Source organism: Pongo abelii, chromosome 18, assembly GCF_028885655.2.
Source record: "Pongo abelii isolate AG06213 chromosome 18, NHGRI_mPonAbe1-v2.0_pri, whole genome shotgun sequence".
Taxonomy (NCBI): Eukaryota; Metazoa; Chordata; class Mammalia; order Primates; family Hominidae; genus Pongo; species Pongo abelii.
The window spans coordinates 4698215-4720456 of NC_072003.2; the positions used below are offsets into that span (position 1 = coordinate 4698215).

The 22242-nt window shown below is 48.0% G+C and overlaps 2 protein-coding genes across 21 annotated transcripts in view; one reads left to right on the forward strand and one right to left on the reverse strand.

The window, feature by feature from the left end:
* Positions 1–19417, forward strand: part of HMOX2 (heme oxygenase 2) — a 34618-nt gene extending 15201 nt beyond the window's left edge. For 6 of the 15 annotated variants that reach the window (XM_002826076.3, XM_002826073.4, XM_054533368.1 and 3 more), the window contains 5 exons: positions 15002–15128; positions 16423–16540; positions 17240–17731; positions 18927–19053; positions 19144–19417. In XM_002826076.3, coding sequence (XP_002826122.1) covers positions 15043–15128; positions 16423–16540; positions 17240–17731; positions 18927–19053; positions 19144–19271 — 951 coding nt within the window. In that variant the 5' untranslated portion in view covers positions 15002–15042 and the 3' untranslated portion in view covers positions 19272–19417. Of the gene's footprint in view, positions 1–4717; positions 4925–5038; positions 5160–9133; positions 9158–12470; positions 12493–15001; positions 15129–16422; positions 16541–17239; positions 17732–18926; positions 19054–19143 lie in introns of those variants that run through there. The other 9 variants (XM_054533364.1, XM_009250426.4, XM_054533367.1 and 6 more) reach the window with 7 other exon arrangements.
* A 793-nt stretch (positions 19418–20210) lies between these two features.
* CDIP1 (cell death inducing p53 target 1) overlaps positions 20211–22242 on the reverse strand; it is a 28169-nt gene continuing 26137 nt past the window's right edge. For all 6 annotated transcript variants that reach the window (XM_002826078.6, XM_009250432.4, XM_002826077.5 and 3 more), the window contains one exon: positions 20211–22193. In XM_002826078.6, the coding sequence (XP_002826124.1) occupies positions 22082–22193 (112 nt within the window). In that variant the 3' untranslated portion in view covers positions 20211–22081. The remainder of the gene's footprint in view (positions 22194–22242) is intronic.

Consider the following 22242-nt stretch of genomic DNA (forward strand, 5'->3'; position numbering starts at 1 on the left):
GTTGTGTAACTATTGCCTTTTTGTGGCTGACCCCTTCCCTAGAGAACATGAGGAGACCTTGCTGCTATGAAACCCAGACTCTAAGGACAACTTGGGGGACCCTGGATGTTTTTTCACAGATGTAGACATCAAGGAGTCAGTGGTTTGTGTGTGTGTTGAGTGGAGAAGGCTGGCAAGCATTTGCTACCATGACTGTTAAAAATGTGCCTGTACATTTCTTTTTTTTTTTGAGACAGGATCTCACTCTGTCGCCCAGGCTGGAGTGCAGTGTTGTTTTTGGCTCAGTACAACCTCCACCTCCTGGGTTCAAGCAATCCTCCTGCCTAGGACTCCTGAGTAGCTGGGATGACAGGCATGTGCCACCACGCCCAGCTAATTTTTGTAGTTTTTTTTTGTAGAGACAGGGTTTTTGCCATGTTGCCGAGGCTGGTGTACATTTCTTTATATAAGGAGGGGGCAAGTAACGCAGTGTTATGCTACCAATCAGGCTTTCAGAGACCATAAAACAAAATCTAAAAGGTACGCTCTTAGTAGTCATATCTGTGGAATGTAAGGAAGCCAGTTTAAGACCAATGTAATGCAGCATTTTCCCTTCATACATGAAACAGTGAGTTACTTGAGCACAAAGCATCAAATGCTTGATCCCCCCACAAGGCCATTCTTATCTTTCACCAAGTGTTTAGTCACCAGGCAGCCATCGTCCTCCCTCCCTCTCTCCCTTCCTCCCTTACTTTCTTCCTTTCTTCCTTCTGCAGTGGCACAGTCATGGGCTCAAGTGATCCACCTCAGCCTCGCGAGTAGCTGGGACCACAAGCACTCACCACCACATCCAGCTAATTTTATTTTATTTTTAAAAATTTTTTGAAACAGAGTCCTGCTCTGTCACATGGGCTGGAGTATAGTGGCATGATTGTGGCTCACTGCAGCCTCCACCCCCAGGGTCAAGTGATACTCCTACCTCAGCCTCCCAGGTAGCTGGGACTACAGGCGTCTGCCACCATGCTTGGCTAAGTTTTGTATTTTTTGTAGAGATGGGGTTTCACCATGTTGCCCAGGCTGGTCTGGAACTCCTGTAGTCAAGCTATCCACCTGCCTTGGCCTCCCAAGGCGCTGGGATTACAGGTGTGAGCCACTGCGCCCAGCCTCATCCAGCTAATTTTATAATTTTTGGGGGGAGGTAGCAACAGGGATTCAGTGTCCACATCCCATAAGGGCTGGAAGCCAGATGGAAGACATATACTCTCCTGGGGCCTATTAATCATAGATTGCCCCAAGTGTCAGGTACCTACGCATCTGATAGGGGACCCATTTATGCCTGAACTTCCATCACCCAAAAAACCTTCCTTAATATTTGGGTCATAAGAGGTAATTAATCTGGGCTCTTTGTCTGTTTCCCTTCAGGGAACTGATACTAGTTTCCAAGGTCATTCTCACAGTGTGCATTGCCAAGAAGGGAGATAGAAAACTCTAGTTAGTAGCCTGTAATCCCTACTACTCGGGAGGCTGAGGCAGAAAAATCCCTTGAACCCGGGAGGCAGAGATTGCAGTGATCCAACATCATGCCACTGTACTCCAGCCTGGCGACAGAGCGAGACTCCGTCTCAAAAACAAAACAACAACAACAACAACAAAAACACAAAAAAGGCTGGGGCACAGTGGCTCACCTTGTAATCCCAACACTTTGGGAGGCCGAGGTGGGCGGATCACTTGAGGTCAGCAGTTTGAGACCAGCCTGGGCAACATGGGAATACCCTGGCTCTACTAAAAATACAAAAATTAGTTGGGTGTGTTGGCACATGCCTGTAGTCCCAGCTACTCAGAAGGCTGAGGCACAAGAATTGCTTGAACCCAGGAGTGGGGAGAAAAAGGAAATATTAGGGGACATTTGTTAATTTTATATTTCTTTTTCTTTTCTCTTCTTTTTCCTCTTTTTTTGAGACAGAGTCTCGCTCTGTGGCCCAGGCTGGAAGCTGGAATTCAGTGGTTCAGTCATAGCTCACTGCCGCCTTTACCTCCTAGGCTCAAGTGATCTTCCCACCTAAGCCTCCTAAGTGGATGTGACCACAACTGCATGCCACTCCCCTCCACCCCCATCTGCCTACCAGCTAATTCAAAAAAATTTTTTTTTGTAGAGATGGGGTCTCCCTGTGTTGCCCAGGTCAGTCTCAAACTCCTAGGCTCAAGCAGTCCTCCTGCCTTGGCCTCTCAAAGTGCTGGGATTACAGACATGAGCCACTGGGCTCAGCCATTAATTTTAAATTGCAAGTGACGTTTTCTTTAGTTTATTAATCAGCACCATATGATGTCACAGTTTTATAACTCATTTATCTCATTTAATTCTCATACCTACCTTGTGGAATTGTCATCACCGTCCTTTACAGATGAAGAAAGAAACTCCAAGAAATTAAGTAGCTGGCCCAAGTCCACCCAAACTGGGATGGGCAGAACCAGGGTTTGCTCTTGGTTGTGCCTTTCTAGAGCCTGTGCCTTAATCACATCCATGTGCTGCCTCTTGGCCTCTGTGTGGCCAGTAGATTCTCTCATGGCTAGGCTCATCTTAATTAACATTTGTTGGGTGCCTACTGTGGCTCAGGCTCTAGAGATCATTGTAAAATCCAGTGCACTGCCCCAGCTCCTCGTGTGTCTTTTGAACACATTAGTATTATGCTGTGCAGAAAGGACTTCTGTGCATATGCCTGCTGTTACACTTGTTGAACCCAGTTTCTAGAAACTCTCATTCAGATGGAGGGATTCGGTCTTCTTATCATAGAATATATACAGACATACAAATATTTAAATATTTATCTAAATTAATAGTCACATATGCCTTTTATACAGATAGCGAGTTACAGCCAAGTGACAGTTGTGATGGGAGGCCGTGTCCGGGGAGTTACGTACTGGTGAGGAAAGTAGAAAACATGGCTGTGGGGCCAGCATTGTGGCTCACGCCTGTAATCCCAGCACTTTGGGAGGCTGAGGCGGGTGGATCACGAGGTCAGGAGATCGAGACCATCCTGGCTAACACGGTGAAACCCCGTCTCTACTAAAAATACAAAAAATTAGCGGGGTGTGGTGGTGGGCGCCTGTAGTCCCAGCTACTCGGGAGGCTGAGGCAGGAGAATGGCGTGAACCCGGGAGATGGAGCTTGCAGTGAGCCGAGATAGCACCACTGCACACCAGCCTGGGCGACAGAGTGAGACTCTGTCACAAAAAAAAAAAAAAAAAAAGAAAACATGGCTGTGAAAATTTAACACGTTGACTAGGCGGAGTAATGCATGGTGATCTGTTTTCTCTTCGCTCCAATACTGAAAGGTTTCTTTGAAGAGCTGGAGTGTCTAGAAAGCTTTCCTAGAAAGCTAGTGTACATTTTGCTAAGTAATCACTGTGTCACTTAGATTTTCTACTCTTTAAGTGTGGTTATGAGATGTGTTCCAAATAATTTGTTACTAACCATGAAGTTGATGAATGCTTTGCCTTTAAAAAAATAAGTTTGGGCAGGGTGCAGTGGCTCATGCTTGTATTCCCAGCACTTTGGGAGGCTGAGGCAGGCAGATCGCTTGAGTCCAGGAGTTTGAGACCAGCCTGGACAACATGGTGAAACCCTGTCTCTACTAAAAATACAAAAATTAGCCAGGTGTGGTGGCATATGCCTGTAGTCCCAGCTGCTTTGGGGGCTGAAGCAAGAGGATCACTTGAGCCTGGGAAATCCAGGCTGCAGTGAGCTATGATCACACCACTGCACTCCAACCTGCGTGAAAAAGTGAGACTGTCTAAAAAAAAAAAAGTTTGGCCAGGCATGGTGGCTCATACCTGTAATCATAGCACTTTGAGAGGCCAAAGTGGGAGGATTGTTGAGGCTAGGAGGTCAAGACCAGTCTGGGTTTGATTGGGTTAAACATTATCCCTGTAAGTTGGCTCTCATTCTGAGAAGTTGTTTAGAGTAGAAGAGAGGGCTGCATTTACAGCTAATTGCTAGTAATTTCACATCATCTGCAATATATTTTCTGGACACTCTGCCCGACTACTCCTATGGGACGTTGTCATTCATGTGCAAATCAGGCCCTTTATACTAAGGGAGGAAAACAGTTGAGGACCTCCTTTTTTTAGGAACTCTTGGTGCCTTGTGAATTAAGATAGTGAGTCAGAGGATAAGAAGGAAGCAGATTCCATTCCCCTTACCACTCTTTGGGTGTAGGCAGGGCCTGCTGGTAGTGCTGGGAAAGCCGACCATCCTTCTTGGAGCAAGTCCAATAGCTGCTGCTGCTAGTTCCGTCCCACCATAGGCACAGTCTGTGTAGGATGGGCCAACCATATGTGGAGTTACTGGTTCTTGGTCTGGGCTTGTTCCTTGCCCCAACTTCAGCCCCCACCAGAATCTGGGCAGTCATTGTGAAGAAGCCTAGGAATAATACCTTACTCTATAGGCCTGTGGAAATGTGTAAAGATACTTGCAGGCCCAGAGTGAGAAATTGGAGCCACCTTGTTCGATTGACCAAAGGCTTGTCCTATGGAGTTACTAATTTTACAGGAAGTTTATGTTAACATACTTTCTATCCATTGCACTACCATTTCTGAGGCACGATATATTTCAATAGGCAGAAAGATAGGACTGCTTAGATTTTAAACACTCAATACATGCTTGTCACAGTTTAGTCTATTTCTCTTTAGTTACTGTGGCAATGGGTGCTATAGAGATGTGCAGACCCTATTGTGACTTCCCTTTGGTATAGGGATGCTCTGGAGCCCCTGGCTTCATTGTCCACTAAGGTCTGGCAGGTCTGATTGCCTCTTTTCAGGCACTGAGTGGTGGGGTATGCCATCCTCCCCTGCTGGAACCAGCCTTGGCCTGCCCTGTTAGTCATCAAAAATATATCTCACCAGGGAACAATCTTCTCAGGTTGTTGTATAATTTGAGTGAGCCAAGGTGAGTGTTTTGGGGACAAGCAGCATCAACTTCAGAATCTTCAACTGGGCCTGAGCACTTATTTCTCAGAAATAATAGAATCTTGCTCACTTTTCTTTCTTTCTTTTTTTTTAGATGGAGTCTCGCTCTGTTGCCCAGGCTGGAGTGCAGTGGATCAGTCTAGCTCATTGCAGCCTCCACCTCCTGGGTTCAAGTGAGTCTCCTGCCTCAGCCTCCTGTGTAGCTGGGATTACAGGTGTGCGCCACCACGCCTGGCTAATAATTCTGTTTTTAGTAGAGATGGGGTCTCACCGTGTTGGCCAGGCTGCTCTCGAACTCCTGACCTCAAGTGATCTGCCCGCCTCGGCCTCCCAAAGAGCTGGAATTATAGGCGTGAGTCACTATGCCTGGCCTCTTGCTCACTTTTCATACTAAAACAACAAATTACAGGCTGTAGTTTAACCCCTCTACTGCATGCATAAATGCAGTGTGATACGAGTGCCTCTGTAGCCCATAACTTCAGTTTCCTTGTTGCTAGCAGTCTGTGGTGACACCATACTAATCTCACATGCAGGAACCAATGAGGATTAGCCAGGGACACAGGAGGAGTCACCTTGCATTCAGAATGACTTAAGTTTAGTCTCAACTTGACCATTAGCTCTCTGAGTGACCTTGCCCACGTTAATTCTCTTGATCTTAGTTTCTTCAGAGCCAATGAGACAGTGCTTGAAAGTGACTTAGCCTGGTATACCCAGGTCTGTCAGACTTATAGTCTGGTGCTCTCTTGGGTGAACTTGAGGGCCTTCTGCCAAGGGAGGAATGGCTTCTTTTAAAAAAAAAAAAAAAATTATTTAATTTTTTTTTTTTTTTGTAGAGATGGGGGTCTCACTATGTTTCCTAGGCTGGTCTCAAACTCCTGGACTCAAGTGATCCTTCAGCCTTGGCCTCCCAAAGTGCAGAGATTATAGGTGCGAGCTACCAGTACCAGCCTCCAGGAATGGCTTCTAAGGCTTCAGACTGTTTGTAGAAAGGAAAGCACCTGGGAGCTGATGGCACTCTCAGGTTTCCCAGAATGACAGTTCTGCATATGCACCTTAATCACCTACTTTTTTTCCCTCCACCCCCAAATGCTATTCACAGTCCTTGTTTATGATAGAAGCTGAAGCTTACAGGTGACAATTTTTGTGCCTGTATGAAAGGAAACATGACTGACTCCACTTATCCACAGGATACCTGCTTTCAAGGTTGTTCAGTGTTGGAATAATTTTTGCTTGATGGTAACCTACGGATGACCCAAGGTTTCATCAGTTAAAGCCAGCCCTGTGGGATGCGTGAAGCCTAGGCTCTGTCCCTATAAAAATCCCACCAGAACCATTTTAGAATTCACTCAGGACTTCACCCCTCCCCCTCCTGGTGCTGCTTATGGAACTAAAGAATCCTCATCTTCTCAGCCCTGGGACACATTCTCCTCATATAAAGCAAGGTGGCAGTCAGGGAACAGGGGCGAGTCTTGTGCTTATTTCAGTTATAATAGGAAGACTCTACCAGGACTCATTGTTGTCCCAACAATAGTCGATTCCAGGCCCCTTCTTTGAACTCATTTCAGTGTTTCAGGTTCCGTCCTTGGTGTCTGTCTTCACTGCTTGCTCAGTTGTATTTGAACATGGCTAGAGATGAGCACGCTTCTGTTCTCCAGTAAAAAAGCCTGCAAGAAAAGTCTTGGACTTCTTGAACTGCTATCAGTTGTTTTTTTTATTCAATATATTTTTTGAGATGGAGGGGGTCTCACTTTGTTGCCCAGGATGGTGTTGAACTCCTGGCCACAGGTGCCTTCTGCCTCAGCATTCCAAAGTGCAGAGATTACAGGCTTGAGCTACCACAACCGGTCTCTTGTCAGTTTTTGAGGTTACTTAGGAGGTAAATGCCTTTAAATTAGTTTGCAGTTGTTTTGCTTTTGCCTTCCTTCTTACCCAAATGTGCAAGTGCTTATTTAGTAAATCTGACTCAAGTGCTTTGTGTCCCCAGAGTCCCCACTTTTCCAGGATTCATTGTCTTTTTTTTTTTTTTGAGACACAGTCTTGCTCTGTTGCCCAGGCTGGAGCGCAGTGGCACTATCGGCTCACTGCATGCAACCTCCACCTCCTGGGTTCCAGAAATTCTCGTGCCTCAGCCTCCCGAGTATTTGGGATTACAGTCACACACCACCAAACCTGGCTAATTTTTTAGTATTTTTAGTAGAGATGGGGTTTTGCCATGTTGGCCAGGCTGGTCTTGAATGCCTGACCTCAGGTGATCTACCCGCTGGGCCTCCCAAAGTGCTGGGATTACAGAGAGCCACCACACCTGGCTGGATTCAGTCTTAACTTGCTCTTTTTTTTTTGAGTCTCACTCCCTCGCCAGGTTGGAGTGCAATGGAATGATCGTAGTTCACTGCATCCTTGAACTCCTGGGGTCAAAAGATCCTCTTGCCCCAGTTTCCCGAGTGGTTGGGACTACAGGCGTGTGTCACCACGCCTGGCTAATTATTTTATTTTTCGTAGAGACAAGGTCTGACTGTGTTGCCCAGGCTAGTCTTGAGCTCCTAGGTTTAGGTGATCCTCCCACCTTGGCCTCCCAAAGTGTCGGGATTATAGGTGTGAGCCACTGCACCCAGCCTGGATTTGCTCTTTTATCAAGAGGTTAATATTTATTCTTCTGTTCAATGAACTGTGGGATTGAATTCCCCCAGGGATTGAAATGAAAGGGCTTATGTATAACATTTCCTGAGGAGTGGTAGTACCAGAGTTAAGAGGAGACCTCAGGCCATTTATTCTATAAACTCAGAAGCTATAGTTCTAGATGATGTGGCTTCTTCAGGGTGTGGAGAAGTCTCTGTTATCTCGTGCCTTATTGGATTAGAACTGATTGAGCTCTGTCTGCTGCCCCAAACATGTGGCTCAGCCAATCTCCGGTGGCATCTGCAATGTGGATATGCTAGCCTGCAGTGGTTACGTGGCTCACCTTTGAAAGGGCAGATATTCCTATTTCCTGACGCTGCTGGAGAATGAGGTCTGAGTCAGAAGTCCTCAGGTGTGACCTGCCCAGAACTATCTGAAATTGCTGGATTTCTTGTTCTTCCTCAGTGTTTAACAATCACCCAATTGCTCATTCTCACCAGCGACTTCCTCAGTAAGAGCTCAATATTTGAGGTGGTGCTGCATTTTGTCAAACATTCATACATGTTAGCCCACTTAGTCTTCGCAGCACACGGTGGATTAATGGATTTTTAAAAGCTGGTGTTTATGCACGATGGAATACTACTCAGCCATAAACAAGAAGGAAATTCTGTCATTTGTGACTACATGGATGCATCTAGAGGACATTATGCTAAGTGAAGTAAGCCAAAGAAAGAAAGACAAATGGTGCATGATATCACTTATATGTGAAATCTGAAAAAGTCAAAGCTATAGAAGGAGAGTGTAAAATGTTGGTTACCAGCGGCTGGGGGAAGGGAAAGGTGGGTGTGGAAAGGGGAGATGTTGATCAAAGGGTACAAAATTTCAGTTAGGAGAAATAAGGTCTGATGATCTGTCTTACAGCATGGTGACTATAGTTAATATAGTTAATATTATAATAGTATTGTATACTTCAAAATTGCTAAAAGAGTGGATCTTAAAAGTTCTCACCACAAAGACATGATAAGCATATGAGCTGATGGATATGTTAATAACCCTGATTTGATTATTCCCCAATGTATACGTGTGTCCAAACATCACACTGTACCCCATAAATATAATTGTCAGTTAAAAACTTAGAAGAGTCAAGTCAGATCTGAAGAGAAGTCAAAACAGATTTCATACGGTTAATTTAGAGACATGGGACCCAATTAAAAATTTGTATTACTTTACTTGGTATTTTAGAATTTAACTGTTATTTTCTTGTTACACACACAGGCACAGGCACACAAATCCTCTATTAAACTGGCTTTCTCAGTAGGAACTCCATCTATGTATTTGCAACAGCTGTAACTCAGGTTGGATGCTCCCCAGGGTGCTGGCCCATAAGTCATATTGGACCCTGATCTGAATCTGAGGGAATCTGGATCTCTCTTGTAGGAAGCTTTTGGTTTAACTGGGAAGACAGGATGACAGTCACTTGTGGAAGCTGAAGCGTAATCACCTCATATTAATATGGTGGCAATTTTATATCGGACTGAGCTCTGAGCTGCAAACAGCCGTCTAGGAAGCAGGCAGGGGACCCCCATTCAGGATGATGGTAAGAATCCTGATGCCCAACTGCAAGGTGTTCAGCACGGAGGGAGCACTGGTGGAGTCCCAGTGCAGAAGTCTCTGAGTAGCCACTTAGCCTCCCTGTGCATGTGGGATAACAACCCGAGTTCATGTTGTGGGCATCTCATGCAGTGCAGTAGCTGGTCACTGTCAAGTGTCACTATTTCATTGAGTCAGAAGCCTGCAGAATTGTTCTCATGCCAGGGAGTGAGTCAGTCTGCTGTTCCTTACTCTCGGTGCTGGCTGAGCTCAGCAACCTGCTCTCTTCCTTCAGTTCAGGTTTCTCCAGGGCAAAGAAGTCTTTATTGTTCCTTTCTGTATCACCAGATGGGAAATGAATTATAATATAGTCCTTAGATTATATTCCCACCTGGCAGCAATGCACTGAGTTACCTGACCTGAAATTTGTTGGACTTAGTCTCCATGGAGGAGGATTTACCATCTTTGTTGTCTCAGAAGTCCTAGTAGTGCCTCATGCCAGCAATTTAGCAGGAGCAAAAGCTTTGAGACAGTGTTCTGGATCTGCTAAGCTGGCCTAAAGGAACCTCTTTTGCTTGAAGTAACTGTGATAGGAACTTTGTTACTGCTTCTGTTAGCTCAGGTGTTGGAATGAGAATCAGCAGCTGATCAGGTGAACAGCTAGGAGTACTGGAATTATGGAGTAGTGGAGGTAGATTTTATAAACAGAGGGTCACAGTTTTTTGGAAATGGGAAAGAGAGAGGGTAGACTGGCCTTTCTAGAATTTGTAATAGAAAAGAGGACCCAGGAGCTTCCATTGACTAGTTAGTTAATGCAGTGTGGAATCTTAGCTGGTTTGCTTGGTCCAATTCCTGTCTCTTGGTTTCTTTTTTCCCTTCCCTTCCCTGCCTTCCCCTCCCTCTTCCCTTTTTCTTTCCAAGAGAATTGAGTCACTCCATATAAAAGAAGCAGCCAGTTGGCTAAACAAAAAACAAGTATTTATAGCTCTCCAAATTTCCCGCTTGTCATTATCAGTATACTTTTGCACACAGTTATAGTCAGTGTTTGAGATCCTTTTCTAAAAAAATAAAAAGTTTCTGTAGGCTTTTGCATGCATGAACACAGCTTATCAACTTGCCCCAGCTGTGCCAGGATTCCATTGTTGACTGTTTGAGCAGTCATGCCCTTTGTTCTTAGGCTGTGTCTTGTTTTTTTCCTAACATCATAGTATGGTTGTGTATTATTTTGATACAGATTACGATTACTATTACTATTTCTTGAAGTGTATTTCCTAGAGTGGAATATTTTAGGATCTTTTTTTCTCTTTTGGGGGGGTGGGGAACATGTAGCTTCTTGTGGATATTAGAGATTGAAGTCTAAAAAGGTTCTATGTTTATGATTTGGCCCTCAATTTTCTAGAGATTCCAATGGTTCCTGCAAAGAAAAGAGCATTCAAGTATAGAAACCAGCCAGACTAAGTCTGGACATGTAGCTTTTCAGAAAGTGAAAAAAAATTATGTTTCTGCAGTTGCAAGGTGGCCTCTGAATGCCACACTGTGTGGCCACTCCCTTGGACAGTGGCTAGGCCACAAGGTCGCCTCCCCTGGCCCCTGTCTGTGGGTTGAATGTGCTAACCGAACCTTCCCAGGAGCCTCCTCTGCCCCCAGCCCCCAGGTCTGTACAGATGGTAGTTGGTACTTTCAGCCCACCTTGAGGACTCAGTATTCTTCCTGTTAGCTTTCCTTCAAAGTAAAATCGGTAGAACCTGTTTTGAGTGTAGAAAATTTGAAGTCGTGGACAGCAGATTACAAAAAATTGCATATTATTGGCATCATGCATGAGATGTTCTCCTTCCTTCCTCTCCCTGTATTTTTTTTAGTTGGATGTTTTTACTCAACAAGTATTTATTGAGAGTCTAGTATTTTCCAGACCCTGGAGCTATAGCAGTGGAAAAGAAGCTCTGGTCCAGAGTTTGGCTTCCCACGGGCTGGGAGGTCAGAACCAGGAGCTGGCACACACGAGTGAGGCTGAAGAGGGTGTGCCCAAGGGGAGCTAACACAAGCAAAGTGCTGCTGAGAAAATGCCCAAGTGGGTGCCAAAGGAAGCAGCTTTCTCTTTTTTTTTTTTTTTGAGACAGAGTCTTGCTCTGTCACCCAGGCTGGAGTGCAGTGGCATGATCTTGGCTTACTGCAATCTCCGCCTCCCGGGTTCAAGGGATTTTCCTGCCTTAGCCTCCTGAGTAGCTGGGATTACAGGTTCCCACCACCATGCCTGGCTCATTTTTGTATTTTTAGTAGAGATGGGCTTTCACCATGTTGGCCAAGCTGGTCTCGAACTGCTGACCTCAGATGATCTGCCCACCTCGGCCTCCCTAAATGCTGGGATTATAGGTGTGAACCACTGTGCCTGGCTCCTTTTTGTATTTTTAAGAGAAGCAAAAGGACTTGTTTAATTAAGCAAGACTATACTCTCCCAGAGCATGCAGTTATTATTGAGTAAAACACAGTTAATGAAATTTAATCACGTTCCCTATCACTGTTGTGCAGCATGATAATTAGGTGCAAATGGCAAGAAGCATACTCAGGTTACTGCAGTTGGTAACCTGGGCCATGGATCGCACTTGTCTTTGCCTCATTTTGCCTGTAAGGAGCATGGGGCCTGTGGTCCTGGGGTACCTGGACCCTCAGCCTGGTGTGTGTGTGCCTCAGCCTGGTCCTTTACTTCCATCACCCATCTAGAGGCTCCGGGACACTTTACTGCACCCCTTCCTCCTCTAGATAGCTCAGTGTTTTCATCCCAGCACCTTTTTCTCTGCTGCCTGAGAACTGAGCAGCCAGAGACAAATTTTGGCTCTCAGGGTCCTCAAGGGTGTACAGCAAAGCTGTTCTTATTATTTATTTATTATTATTTTAAGTATTTTATTTTATTTATTTATTTTTGAGACAGAGTCTTGCTCTGTCGGCCAGGCTGGAGTGCAGTGGCATGATCGTGACTCACTGTAACCTCTGTCTCCCAGGCTTAAGAAATCCTCCTACATCAGCCTCCCAAGTAGCTGGGATTACAGGCGTGTGCCACCACGCCTGGCTAATTTTTGTATTTTTAGTAGAGACGGGGTTTCACCTTGTTGGCCAGGCTGGTCTCGAACTCCTGACCTCAGGTAATCTGCCCACCTTGGCCTCCCAAAGTGCTGGGATTACAGGCGTGAGCCACCACGCCTGGCCTTTTTAAATTTTTTTAAAGATGGACTCTCGCTCTGTTCCCCAGGCTGGAGTGCAATGGCTCGATCTCGGCTCACTGCAACCTCCGCCTCTCAGGTTCCAGCAATTCTCCTGCCTCAGCCTCCTGAGTAGCTGGGATTACAGGTGTGTGCCACCATGCCTGGCTAATTTTTGTATTTTTAGTAGAGACAGGGTTTTACCATGTTGGCCAGGCTGGTATCAGACTCCTAACCTCGTGATCTGCCCACCTCGGCCTCCCAAAGTGTTGGGATTACAGGCGTGAGCCACCACGCCCGGCCAGCAAAGCTGTACTTTTACAAAAAAAAAAAGAAAACACTTATAAATCAAGGTCTGAAGGCCCATGTGAGGCTTATTCTACAGCTTGCAATGCCTGTTTTGGCCCCTTGGTAAGTGGACGCACAGCTGGGCAGCCTTATGCTATCTCTGTGAACCACCCATTTCTGGCTTTGTTCATAATATTCCCTTGATCTAGAGGCCCTCCCCCACCCCTGCCCCAAATCCTGTCTCTGTTGAGGGTCCTTCCCCAGGAAGCCCTCTGCATACTGTTCCCTCCATGTAATACCTGCCTGCTTTCACATTCTTCTAGACTGTGCTGTGCATCGTACAGTTCATCAGCGTTATTGCAGAGTACAGTGTCTCTGATTTGGAGTCGAGACGGTTCCATTTTTCTGTACATCCCGATGTTTATTTTCTGAGTGTTCTCAGACATCACTAAGCCTCAGTCAGAATAAAGTATGATCATGATGTAATGTTCATTGAGTGCTTACCACATGGTAGGCATTGTGCTATATGAGTTATCGCTTGACTTCCTAAAATAATCCCAGTATAGATGCTAAAATCTAAAGGTGAGAGAGACGGTTCAAAAAGACCTCAGCGAGCAAACCATGTACTATAATATCCTAAAAGATTTAACAAAAATGTAACTAGGTATCTAGAGAAAACTCAGGAAGGATATGTGCCTTGGGCCTTTTAAGGACCATTTCTTACACCTCTTTGTTCTTCTTGACACCTGTTTCTGGGTAGAGCACATAGAAAAAATGCTCAGTAAATAAGTTCTTTTTCCTTGGCCCAGTTTGGCCTGATTTGGCCCCAGTTCTGTCTTTGTCAGTTACTTTATTAGTTGTTGGTGCTACTGTGCTGCTATTTATGTGGAAGGTTCCCCAAATGGGCTGCGCCTTACATTGCCTGAGCAGGAGCCCCGAGGGATGGAGGATGAGCTTGCCTTGTTATGGGACTGTGTTTCCCTGGCTGACGAAGGCTCAGCATTTGCAGCAGGTAATGGGAATTGATTGGCTAACTTAATATTTCCTTCAGCCTAGCAAAGTCCTGAGTAGGCTAGGGACAGTCTGCTTTTTTGGTAACTTCTGTAGGCTGCCTTCTGCACAGGGCACCCAGCCTCTCACAGGTAGGATGAACTGGCCTCAGCACGCTTGCAGAGGGGTGGAACTGTGCGTTGCTTGCCAAGCTTTTTGTTTCCCTAAGGTTTTTGAGGTTTTCTTTGTTTTTGCTAACTTTTAATTTTTTTTTTTTTTTTTTTTGAGACAGAGTTTCACTGTTATTGCCCAGGCTGGAGTGCAGTGGCGCGATCTTGGCTCACTGCAACCTCTGCCTCCTAGGTTCAAGTGATTCTCCTGCCTTAGCATCCCGAGTAGCTGGGATTACAGGCATGCGCCACCACATCCGGCTAATTTTGTATTTTTAGTAGAAACAGGGTTTCTCCATGTTGGTCAGGCTGGTCTTGAACTCCTAAGCTCAGGTGATCCACCCACCTTGGCCTCCCAAAGTGGTGTGATTACAGGCATGAGCCACCGTGTCCGGCCTAACTTTTAATTTTGATACAGTTTTTTTTTTTCCCCAGACAGAGTTTCGCTCTTGTTGCCCAGGCTGGAGTACAATGGCGTGATCTCGGCTCACTGCAACCTCTGCCTCCTGGGCTCAAGAGATTCTCCTGCCTGAGCCTCCCAAGTAGCTGGGATTACAAGTGTGCACCACCATGCCCGGCTATTTTTTGTATTTTTAGTAGAGACAGGGTTTCACCATGTTGACCAGGCTAGTCTCAAACTCCAGTCTGCCTCGGCCTCCCAAAGTGCTGGGATTACAGGCGTGAGCCACTGTGCCCCGCCTTGATACAGTTTTAAGCATACAGAAAAATGGTAAGAATAGTACAAAGAACTCTCATACCTCTTCCCCAGATTCACTGCTAGGATTTTGCCTTGTTTGCTTTTCTGACTTGCCAGTGTCCCCACCCTGCAGCGTGTGCACATGCACACACACTCTCTTCTGAACCATCTGACAGGGAGTTGCAGGCAGTGTACCTTTACTTCTGAATACCCCAGTGTGTATTTCTTAGGAACAAAGACATTCTCTTATATAATCGCAGTACAATTATTTTTAAAAAACCAACAAGCTTAATGTCAATACAATGCTATTACCTAATACATTGTTCATATTCAGATTTTTTCCATATTCCACTATGGTCCCAGTAATGGCAGAGCTTTATTTTAAAGAAAACAATCCTGGGGTGTGTGGGTGTCACCTTGGTTACATTGGCTCCGAGGAAAGCAGAACCGGCAGGTATTTGGGGAAGTGACTGCCGTGGGTGCCACATCACCAGCTCCTTGTGTCTCTGCAGGACCAGAGGAGCGAGAGCAGCAAGAACCACACCCAGCAGCAATGTCAGCGGAAGTGGAAACCTCAGAGGGGGTAGACGAGTCAGAGAAAAAGAACTCTGGGGCCTTAGAAAAGGAGAACCAAATGAGGTGAGCGATGGGGGCTGGCTGCACTGAATCCGGTGGGCCCAGCACCTGTCGTGCTCAGCACACCTGGTTTTGTCTGCTGGCAGCACTGGGGAGTGGCCGTGGGCCATGAGCTCTGGACCCCCGGGTGCCTGCTTGGCCCTGCAGGGACCGCATACAGCTTTGGCTGCTTAGAACTCTACCCACTGGTCCATTGTCTCATCCAAGGAGGCAGGGCAGGTGCTCCTGGGAGTGCTGATAGGATTTGATGGTAGTTATCCTTTTTTCTTCTTAAAAACTTGCATGTTTCCTCATCTGGGCTGAGAAAGGGTAAACGTAGGCAAAGCTGGCTCTGTTCAGTCTTTTACCCCATAAAAATGGAGTAACTCTGACTGCAGGGCAGCCTTTCCTTACTCTGTATAGGGACAGCTCATGCTAAACCTGAGCTTCCAGGCCCTGTTCTGCATCATTAGCCTCTCATTATAGCCCTGTCATTGGCCAAGTTTTTTTTTTATCCCTTGAAATAATTGCTAATAATTGATTCTCAGCACATGGATGATAACGAGCTAACCTCCTAAAGAAGACAGCAGAGCCAGACCATGATAAGGCCAAATTTTTCTCACTCTTGTAGATGGATTGTGTGGACACATGTAAGCCCCTGCCCAAGTATCACCATCTTTAGGATCACATGTTTTCTACCTTGTCCATCCATCCACACACCTTTACAACTGTGTAATTTCGTTAAGCAGCACAAAACCAACGTCCTGGCTCCAGCCTCTCAGTTGTCTCCTTTGCATCCTTTCGTGCTTGGTCCTAGTCACATATAGTCTCAAAGAAGCTGTGGGTCCAAGGTGGGAGGAAGGCAGTAGGGCCATCTGAGGAGACCCACAGTCACAGCCTTACTGAGGTGTGTGAATTCCAGGAGACATCTTCCAAGGCAGGCTGTCTTAGAGAAGCCGGCAAATACTGATGGGAATACAGATGTGTGTCTCTTCGACCACTAGGTGGCCACAGAAGCAAAGCATTGCTCATTTGGGTGGTTCCCAGCACAGACACATGGACGTGGGTACTACTCTCAAGGAGCAGGCCACAGTTATCCGTTGTGTCCTGAGTCCTTGGAGCAGACTGTCATGTCTGCTTGCCCTGTGTTCCCTGACAAGTTCCTGCTATTTGTGTTGGAGTGAAGTGTCTGAGAAGCCCCAGCCTCCAGTACAACAGGTGGTCACCTTGGGGTCTGGACTCAATCTTCTCCCTGTGGTCCTTTCTGGGAAGCTGGGAAGGGCTAATTGACACACAAACACCTCCCATCTCTCCACAGAATGGCTGACCTCTCGGAGCTCCTGAAGGAAGGGACCAAGGAAGCACACGACCGGGCAGAAAACACCCAGTTTGTCAAGGACTTCTTGAAAGGCAACATTAAGAAGGAGCTGTTTAAGGTTTGTGCCCCACATTGGGTTCCAGACTGTCATATGGGGTTGGGATGGGGGCCTTAGTCCCATGAGAAAAGTGCCCCTGGAGCCACTCTGAGGTAAAAGCTTGGCTTTTCTCCACACTCCATTCCTTCTTGACGTTAAGCTCTGGCTCTCGGCTGGGTACGGTGGCTCATGTCTGTAATCCCAGCACTTTGGGAGGCTGAGGCAGGTGGATCACTTGAGGCCAGGAGTTTGAGACCAGCCTGGCCAACATGGTGAAACCCTGTCTCTACTAAGAATACAAAAATTAGCCGGGTGTGGTGGCGCGTGCCTATACTCCCAGCTACTTGGGAGGCTGAGGTGGGAGAGTCACTTGAACCTGGGAGGCAGAGATTACAGTGAGCTGAGATCGTCCCACTGTACTCCAGCCTGGGTGACAGAGCGAGACTCTTTACCCTGCCAAAAAAAAAAAATGGTTCTCATGGCTTAGATAGAATAACATAGTGGTGTGAAGGAAGCAAAAGTATGCGTGTTCCAAAGACTTAACCATGCCATTCCTTTAAGAAACACAAAAGCTTCCTTGTGTGTTAAATAATTCACTACATAAAAATGGGCAATAGGATTGGGTCTTCGGGGTTGGGGGTTGTCACTTGAGCCTCTGCATCCAGCTGCTCGGATATGGTGTGCTCAGGCATAGCTGGCCTCCTCCTGTCACCTCCACAGCTGGCCACCACGGCACTTTACTTCACATACTCAGCCCTCGAGGAGGAAATGGAGCACAACAAGGACCATCCAGCCTTTGCCCCTTTGTACTTCCCCATGGAGCTGCACCGGAAGGAGGCGCTGACCAAGGACATGGAGTATTTCTTTGGTGAAAACTGGGAGGAGCAGGTGCAGTGCCCCAAGGCTGCCCAAAAGTATGTGGAGCGGATCCACTACATAGGGCAGAACGAGCCGGAGCTACTGGTGGCCCATGCATACACCCGCTACATGGGGGACCTCTCGGGGGGCCAGGTGCTGAAGAAGGTGGCCCAGCGAGCACTGAAACTCCCCAGCACAGGGGAAGGGACCCAGTTCTACCTGTTTGAGAATGTGGACAATGCCCAGCAGTTCAAGCAGCTCTACCGGGCCAGGATGAACGCCCTGGACCTGAACATGAAGACCAAAGAGAGGATCGTGGAGGAGGCCAACAAGGCTTTTGAGTATAACATGCAGGTACTTTTGGGGGCTGCCAGCTGCCAGGGCTGAAGAGGGAAACTTTGACAGTGGTAGCAGATCCATAGTGGCCTACGAAGGCACACATGGCGTTAGGACAGATGAGCTGCAGGGTGCCACCAGAGCTTGTGGGCCCAGTGGGTGGTTCCCAGCATGGAGGCCTGGTGTGATAGATGCCAGTGGGTAGTGTTTTGGGAAAGGTGAGTCCTCTAGCACATAAAGGGGTCTGGGAGAATGGAGCTGGCTTCCTCCCTCACTGCAGGATGCTGGTCTTGAAGAATGGTTAATTTTCTTTTAAGTTTTGCTCTGAAAAGCCCTGCTTTGTAAGTTAACAGACAGCCAGTGCCACTAAGGAGAGTAAATAAGCTCTGTTTACAAGTAGCCTTTAGATAAGGCTGAACCTGGGGAGGCTTACTCTGTCCCCAGATCCTGTCAGCTTCCACTGAGGCCTCCCAGGCCACTCAGGATGGGTATGCCCTGCCACAGCCTCGTTCTCCCATATTCCAGGTTTTCTGTTGCTTCTTGATAAAAAAAAAAAAAAATCAGCACCTAGAAATGGGGATGTACTCATGCCCTCCTGTCTGTGCTGTGGTAGTTTCAGTGGCTTGAGCCACCTCAGAGAAGGCTAGGCATGGGGTGCGTGTCTGGTCAGTTCCCAGGGGAGACCCAGCATTTGGCAGCCTTCTTGGGGTACCAACATCCACACCTCCCCAGAGCTCATGCTAGGGAGGGAGGAGCATCAGGCAGTGCTGTTGCCGCCCACCAGTGCTGCTTGCTGTGTAGTTGGCACACCTGAGCAAGCTCACCTGCTCCAGCTTACTCTATCAGGAGGGCGTCCTCTAAAAGGAGAGTGTAGCCAGGCGCAGTGGCTCATGCCTGTAATCCCAGCACTTTGGGAGGCTGAGGCAGGGGGATTACCTGACCCCAGGAGTTGAAGACCAGTCTGGGCAACCAAGGTGAGACAACATCTCCCCACAAAATTTAAAAATTAGCCAGGTATGGTGGTACACACATGTAGGAGGCTAAGGTGGGAGGACCACTTGAGCCTAGGAGTTTGAGGCTGCAGTGAGTTAGCCATGTTCATAACACTGCACTCCAGCCTGGGCAACAGAGACCTCATCTCGAAAGACATTAAAAAAAAAAAAAAAAGTATGGGCAGCCCAAAGATAGCTCAGTCGATCCTCTGCTCCTGCAGATATTCAATGAACTGGACCAGGCCGGCTCCACGCTGGCCAGAGAGACCTTGGAGGATGGGTTCCCTGTACACGATGGGAAAGGAGACAAGCGTAAATGCCCTTTCTACGCTGCTGAACAAGACAAAGGTAGGTCTGTGTGTCCTGAGCTCCCCTTCGGGGGCAGGTGTAGCAGGAGACTCCACTGATGCCATGTCTCCTATTGGTGCTGCCACACAGGTGCCCTGGAGGGCAGCAGCTGTCCCTTCCGAACAGCCATGGCTGTGCTGAGGAAGCCCAGCCTCCAGTTCATCCTGGCCGCTGGTGTGGCCCTAGCTGCTGGACTCTTGGCCTGGTACTACATGTGAAGGACCCATCATGCCATACTGGTACCCTCCTCCCGACTGACCACTGGCCTACCCCTTTCTCCAGCCCTGACTAAACTACCACCTCAGGTGACTTTTTAAAAAATGCTGGGTTTAAGAAAAGCAACCAATAAAAGCCAGATGCTAGAGCCTCTGCCTGACAGTATCCTCTCTATGGGCCATATTCCGCACTGGGCACAGGCTGTCACCCTGGGAGCAGTCGGCACAGTGCAGCAGGCCTGGCCCCTGACCCAGCTCTACTCCAGGCTTCCACACCTCTGGGCCCTAGGCTGCTTCCGGTAGTCCCTGTTTTTGCAGTACATGGGTGACTATCTCCCCTGCTGGAGGTGAGTGGCCTGTAAGCCCAGGCTGGATGCTGGATGCTGCTGTACAACTTCTGGGCCTCTCTTGGACCCTGGGAGTGAGGGTGGGTGTGGGTGGAAGCCTCAGAGGCCTTGGGAGCTCATCCCTCTCACCCAGAATCCCTCTAACCCCTTGGGTGAGGTTTGCTCAGCCCCAGCTTATCTCCTCCTCCGCCCTGTGTAAATGCTCCAACACTCAATAAAGTGGGCTTTGCAAGCTGCCTCCTTCCCTCCCTCCTGGCACCAGGTGGGTCAAGCCACCTCCCCATAGGAGAGTCCCTCAGAAGCAAGGACATGTTATGTCTGTGTGAGGAGTGGACATTGTCCATCATGGCCCCCAGCAGCCACCTCCTGCGCTTGGTCTACTCTCCAGCACCCCTAGTCTCCAAAGCAAAGTCACTCTAATTGTCTTGCAGAGATCTTTAAAGTGTATCCAGCACTGCTATTTTTAGCTCAGAAATACCTTAGAGGTTTCCTACTTAAAAGGTTTTTTTTAAAAAAATATATATATATAAAAAAATAAGGGTTTTAAAAAAGCATATATTTGCATTTAAACAATTCATTCTCTAAAATAGAAACATGAACTTAAATAATTTTATTAATAGGAATCTACTGCCTGTAAAAGTTTTATTTCAAAAAGGGTTAAAAAGTAGGGAAACTCTTTAAACTACTGACCAAGCCTGCCACCTTCATAATTCAGATGAGTTAGTGCAGAGATGGCCAGGGCCAGAGCTGGCCCAGAACCTGCGTGTGCAGACTGCACTCTGTTAGTCTTCAGCCTATCAGCCTCGGCCGAGTCTGTCTTGCTTAAGGGTGCGCCTCCCCAGGGCTGGATGATGCTGTGCTCAAGCCTGCGGGTAGGAGGGCTCCAGCTTGCAGATCCCATGCGTGGATGCCATGGTATGTAGATGGTTGAAACCAGCATCAGAGGAAGGAAGGTGACCTTACAGCCACTGCCAAGACCATCATGTGCCCTGGCCCAGTCACAGCTGGAAATCCGAGGGCTGGTCTACACCTGACTCTGGTTTGGTTTAATTAGGTCCTTACATGTTGGTGTTGTCCCAGGCAGTTGGCATAGCATCAGCACTGAGGGTGTGAGACCCTGAGGACTCAGCCTCCTGCCCTGCCAGTAGACTGCCTGCAGCCCCACCCTCTTTCCCTCAAAAAAAGAAGGAAGCCAGGCAAGACAGCAGAGGCCCAGGGCGGGGGAGTGAAAGGGCCAATTTAATGAGAAACTACAAACTGAGACTGGGCCACGATTCACAGTGACAGGAGGCCATGCAGTGGCAGTGCGAGACCAGGAAGGACAGTGGCAGGATACAGCGGTCCAGGTGAGCAAGTTCACAAACCATTCAGGAAATAAAGACACGGCGAGGCTGGTGTCCACCAAGGCAGTTCTACCACTTGTGGCTGCTCCTTCCTCGTCCCTAGCCCAGTGTGCCTGCAGGAGCAGGTGTGAGCAGGCACAGCAACAGCCTGTCAGCTGGGGCGAGGGGCCCGGCACTTACAGGGAAGAAAACCCACGGAGAAGGCTCTGCACATCCAAGCGCACCCACAAGGGGGACCCTCTGCCATCTCTTGCCCAGTTGGGACACACCAGCCACCGGGCAGAGGTCATACCCACACGCAGTGAGGACACAGGGCAGACGGGAAGGGGCTAGGCTCAGGGGCTCCTTCCGGCCCCAGCAATACAGGGTTCACAGAGGCATGGCCTGAAAGGGGGTCTGCACACTGACTCAAAGGGACAAGTTCCTTCTTAGCTACCAGGGGTCTGATCACTCACCCAGGTACAGCGTCCTCTCTACCTGACACCAGGCAGCTCTCGGCACTGGGACAGGGTATTAGACATCCTGGGTTTCTATACCTGAGAGTTCTGAGGGCCAGAGTTGGCAGTTTTACTTCCAGCCACCATGCCCCACCTCTAGCACCCCAGAGGCACAAAGTACCCAGAAACAAACCCAGGCTTCGTGACCCTGTCCTACGTGGGCCCACCTGACTCCAGACAACTTACCCATTCTCAGCCCAGCAGGTCAGAAACAACTGTGGCCACAGGCCTGGGGAACTAACTGGCTACTGCTCTGGCTGCTTTTGGTCCCAGGGGGAAAGAGTCTGGACTGAACCTGTACCTTGTTTGGAAATAGAGGAATCAGGACCCCAGCAGGAGACCCCTCCCAGCTTATCTTCCTGATCACACACACCAAGCAGACCAACAACACACAAGCTCAGTGCCAGCCCCCTGCCACCCACTGACCCTTGGCCTTAAATCCCAACAGAATTTTTGCCAGAAGAGTCAGCTGCTCAGGGTAGGGCAGGGTGAAGAGGACAGGACTTCTAGGGGATGGTGGCACGGCTCCCAGCCCCAAGTGGGAGCGGGAAAGTGACCACTGAGCACAGGGAGCAAAGCACAGGGGGCCAGACTGACAGGCGGGGGAGTCCCGAGTCCCAGCTCCGTTAGCACAGGCGCTTGTACGTGTAGATGTAGGCTTTGCAGCTGGGGCATGTGTGCGTCACATCCTTGAAGTCATTGATGAGGCAGGGGATCAGGCAGCAGCCCAGATCACATCTGAATCAGAGACAGGGAAGAACAGGCTGAGGCCTGCTGCAGAGGAGGC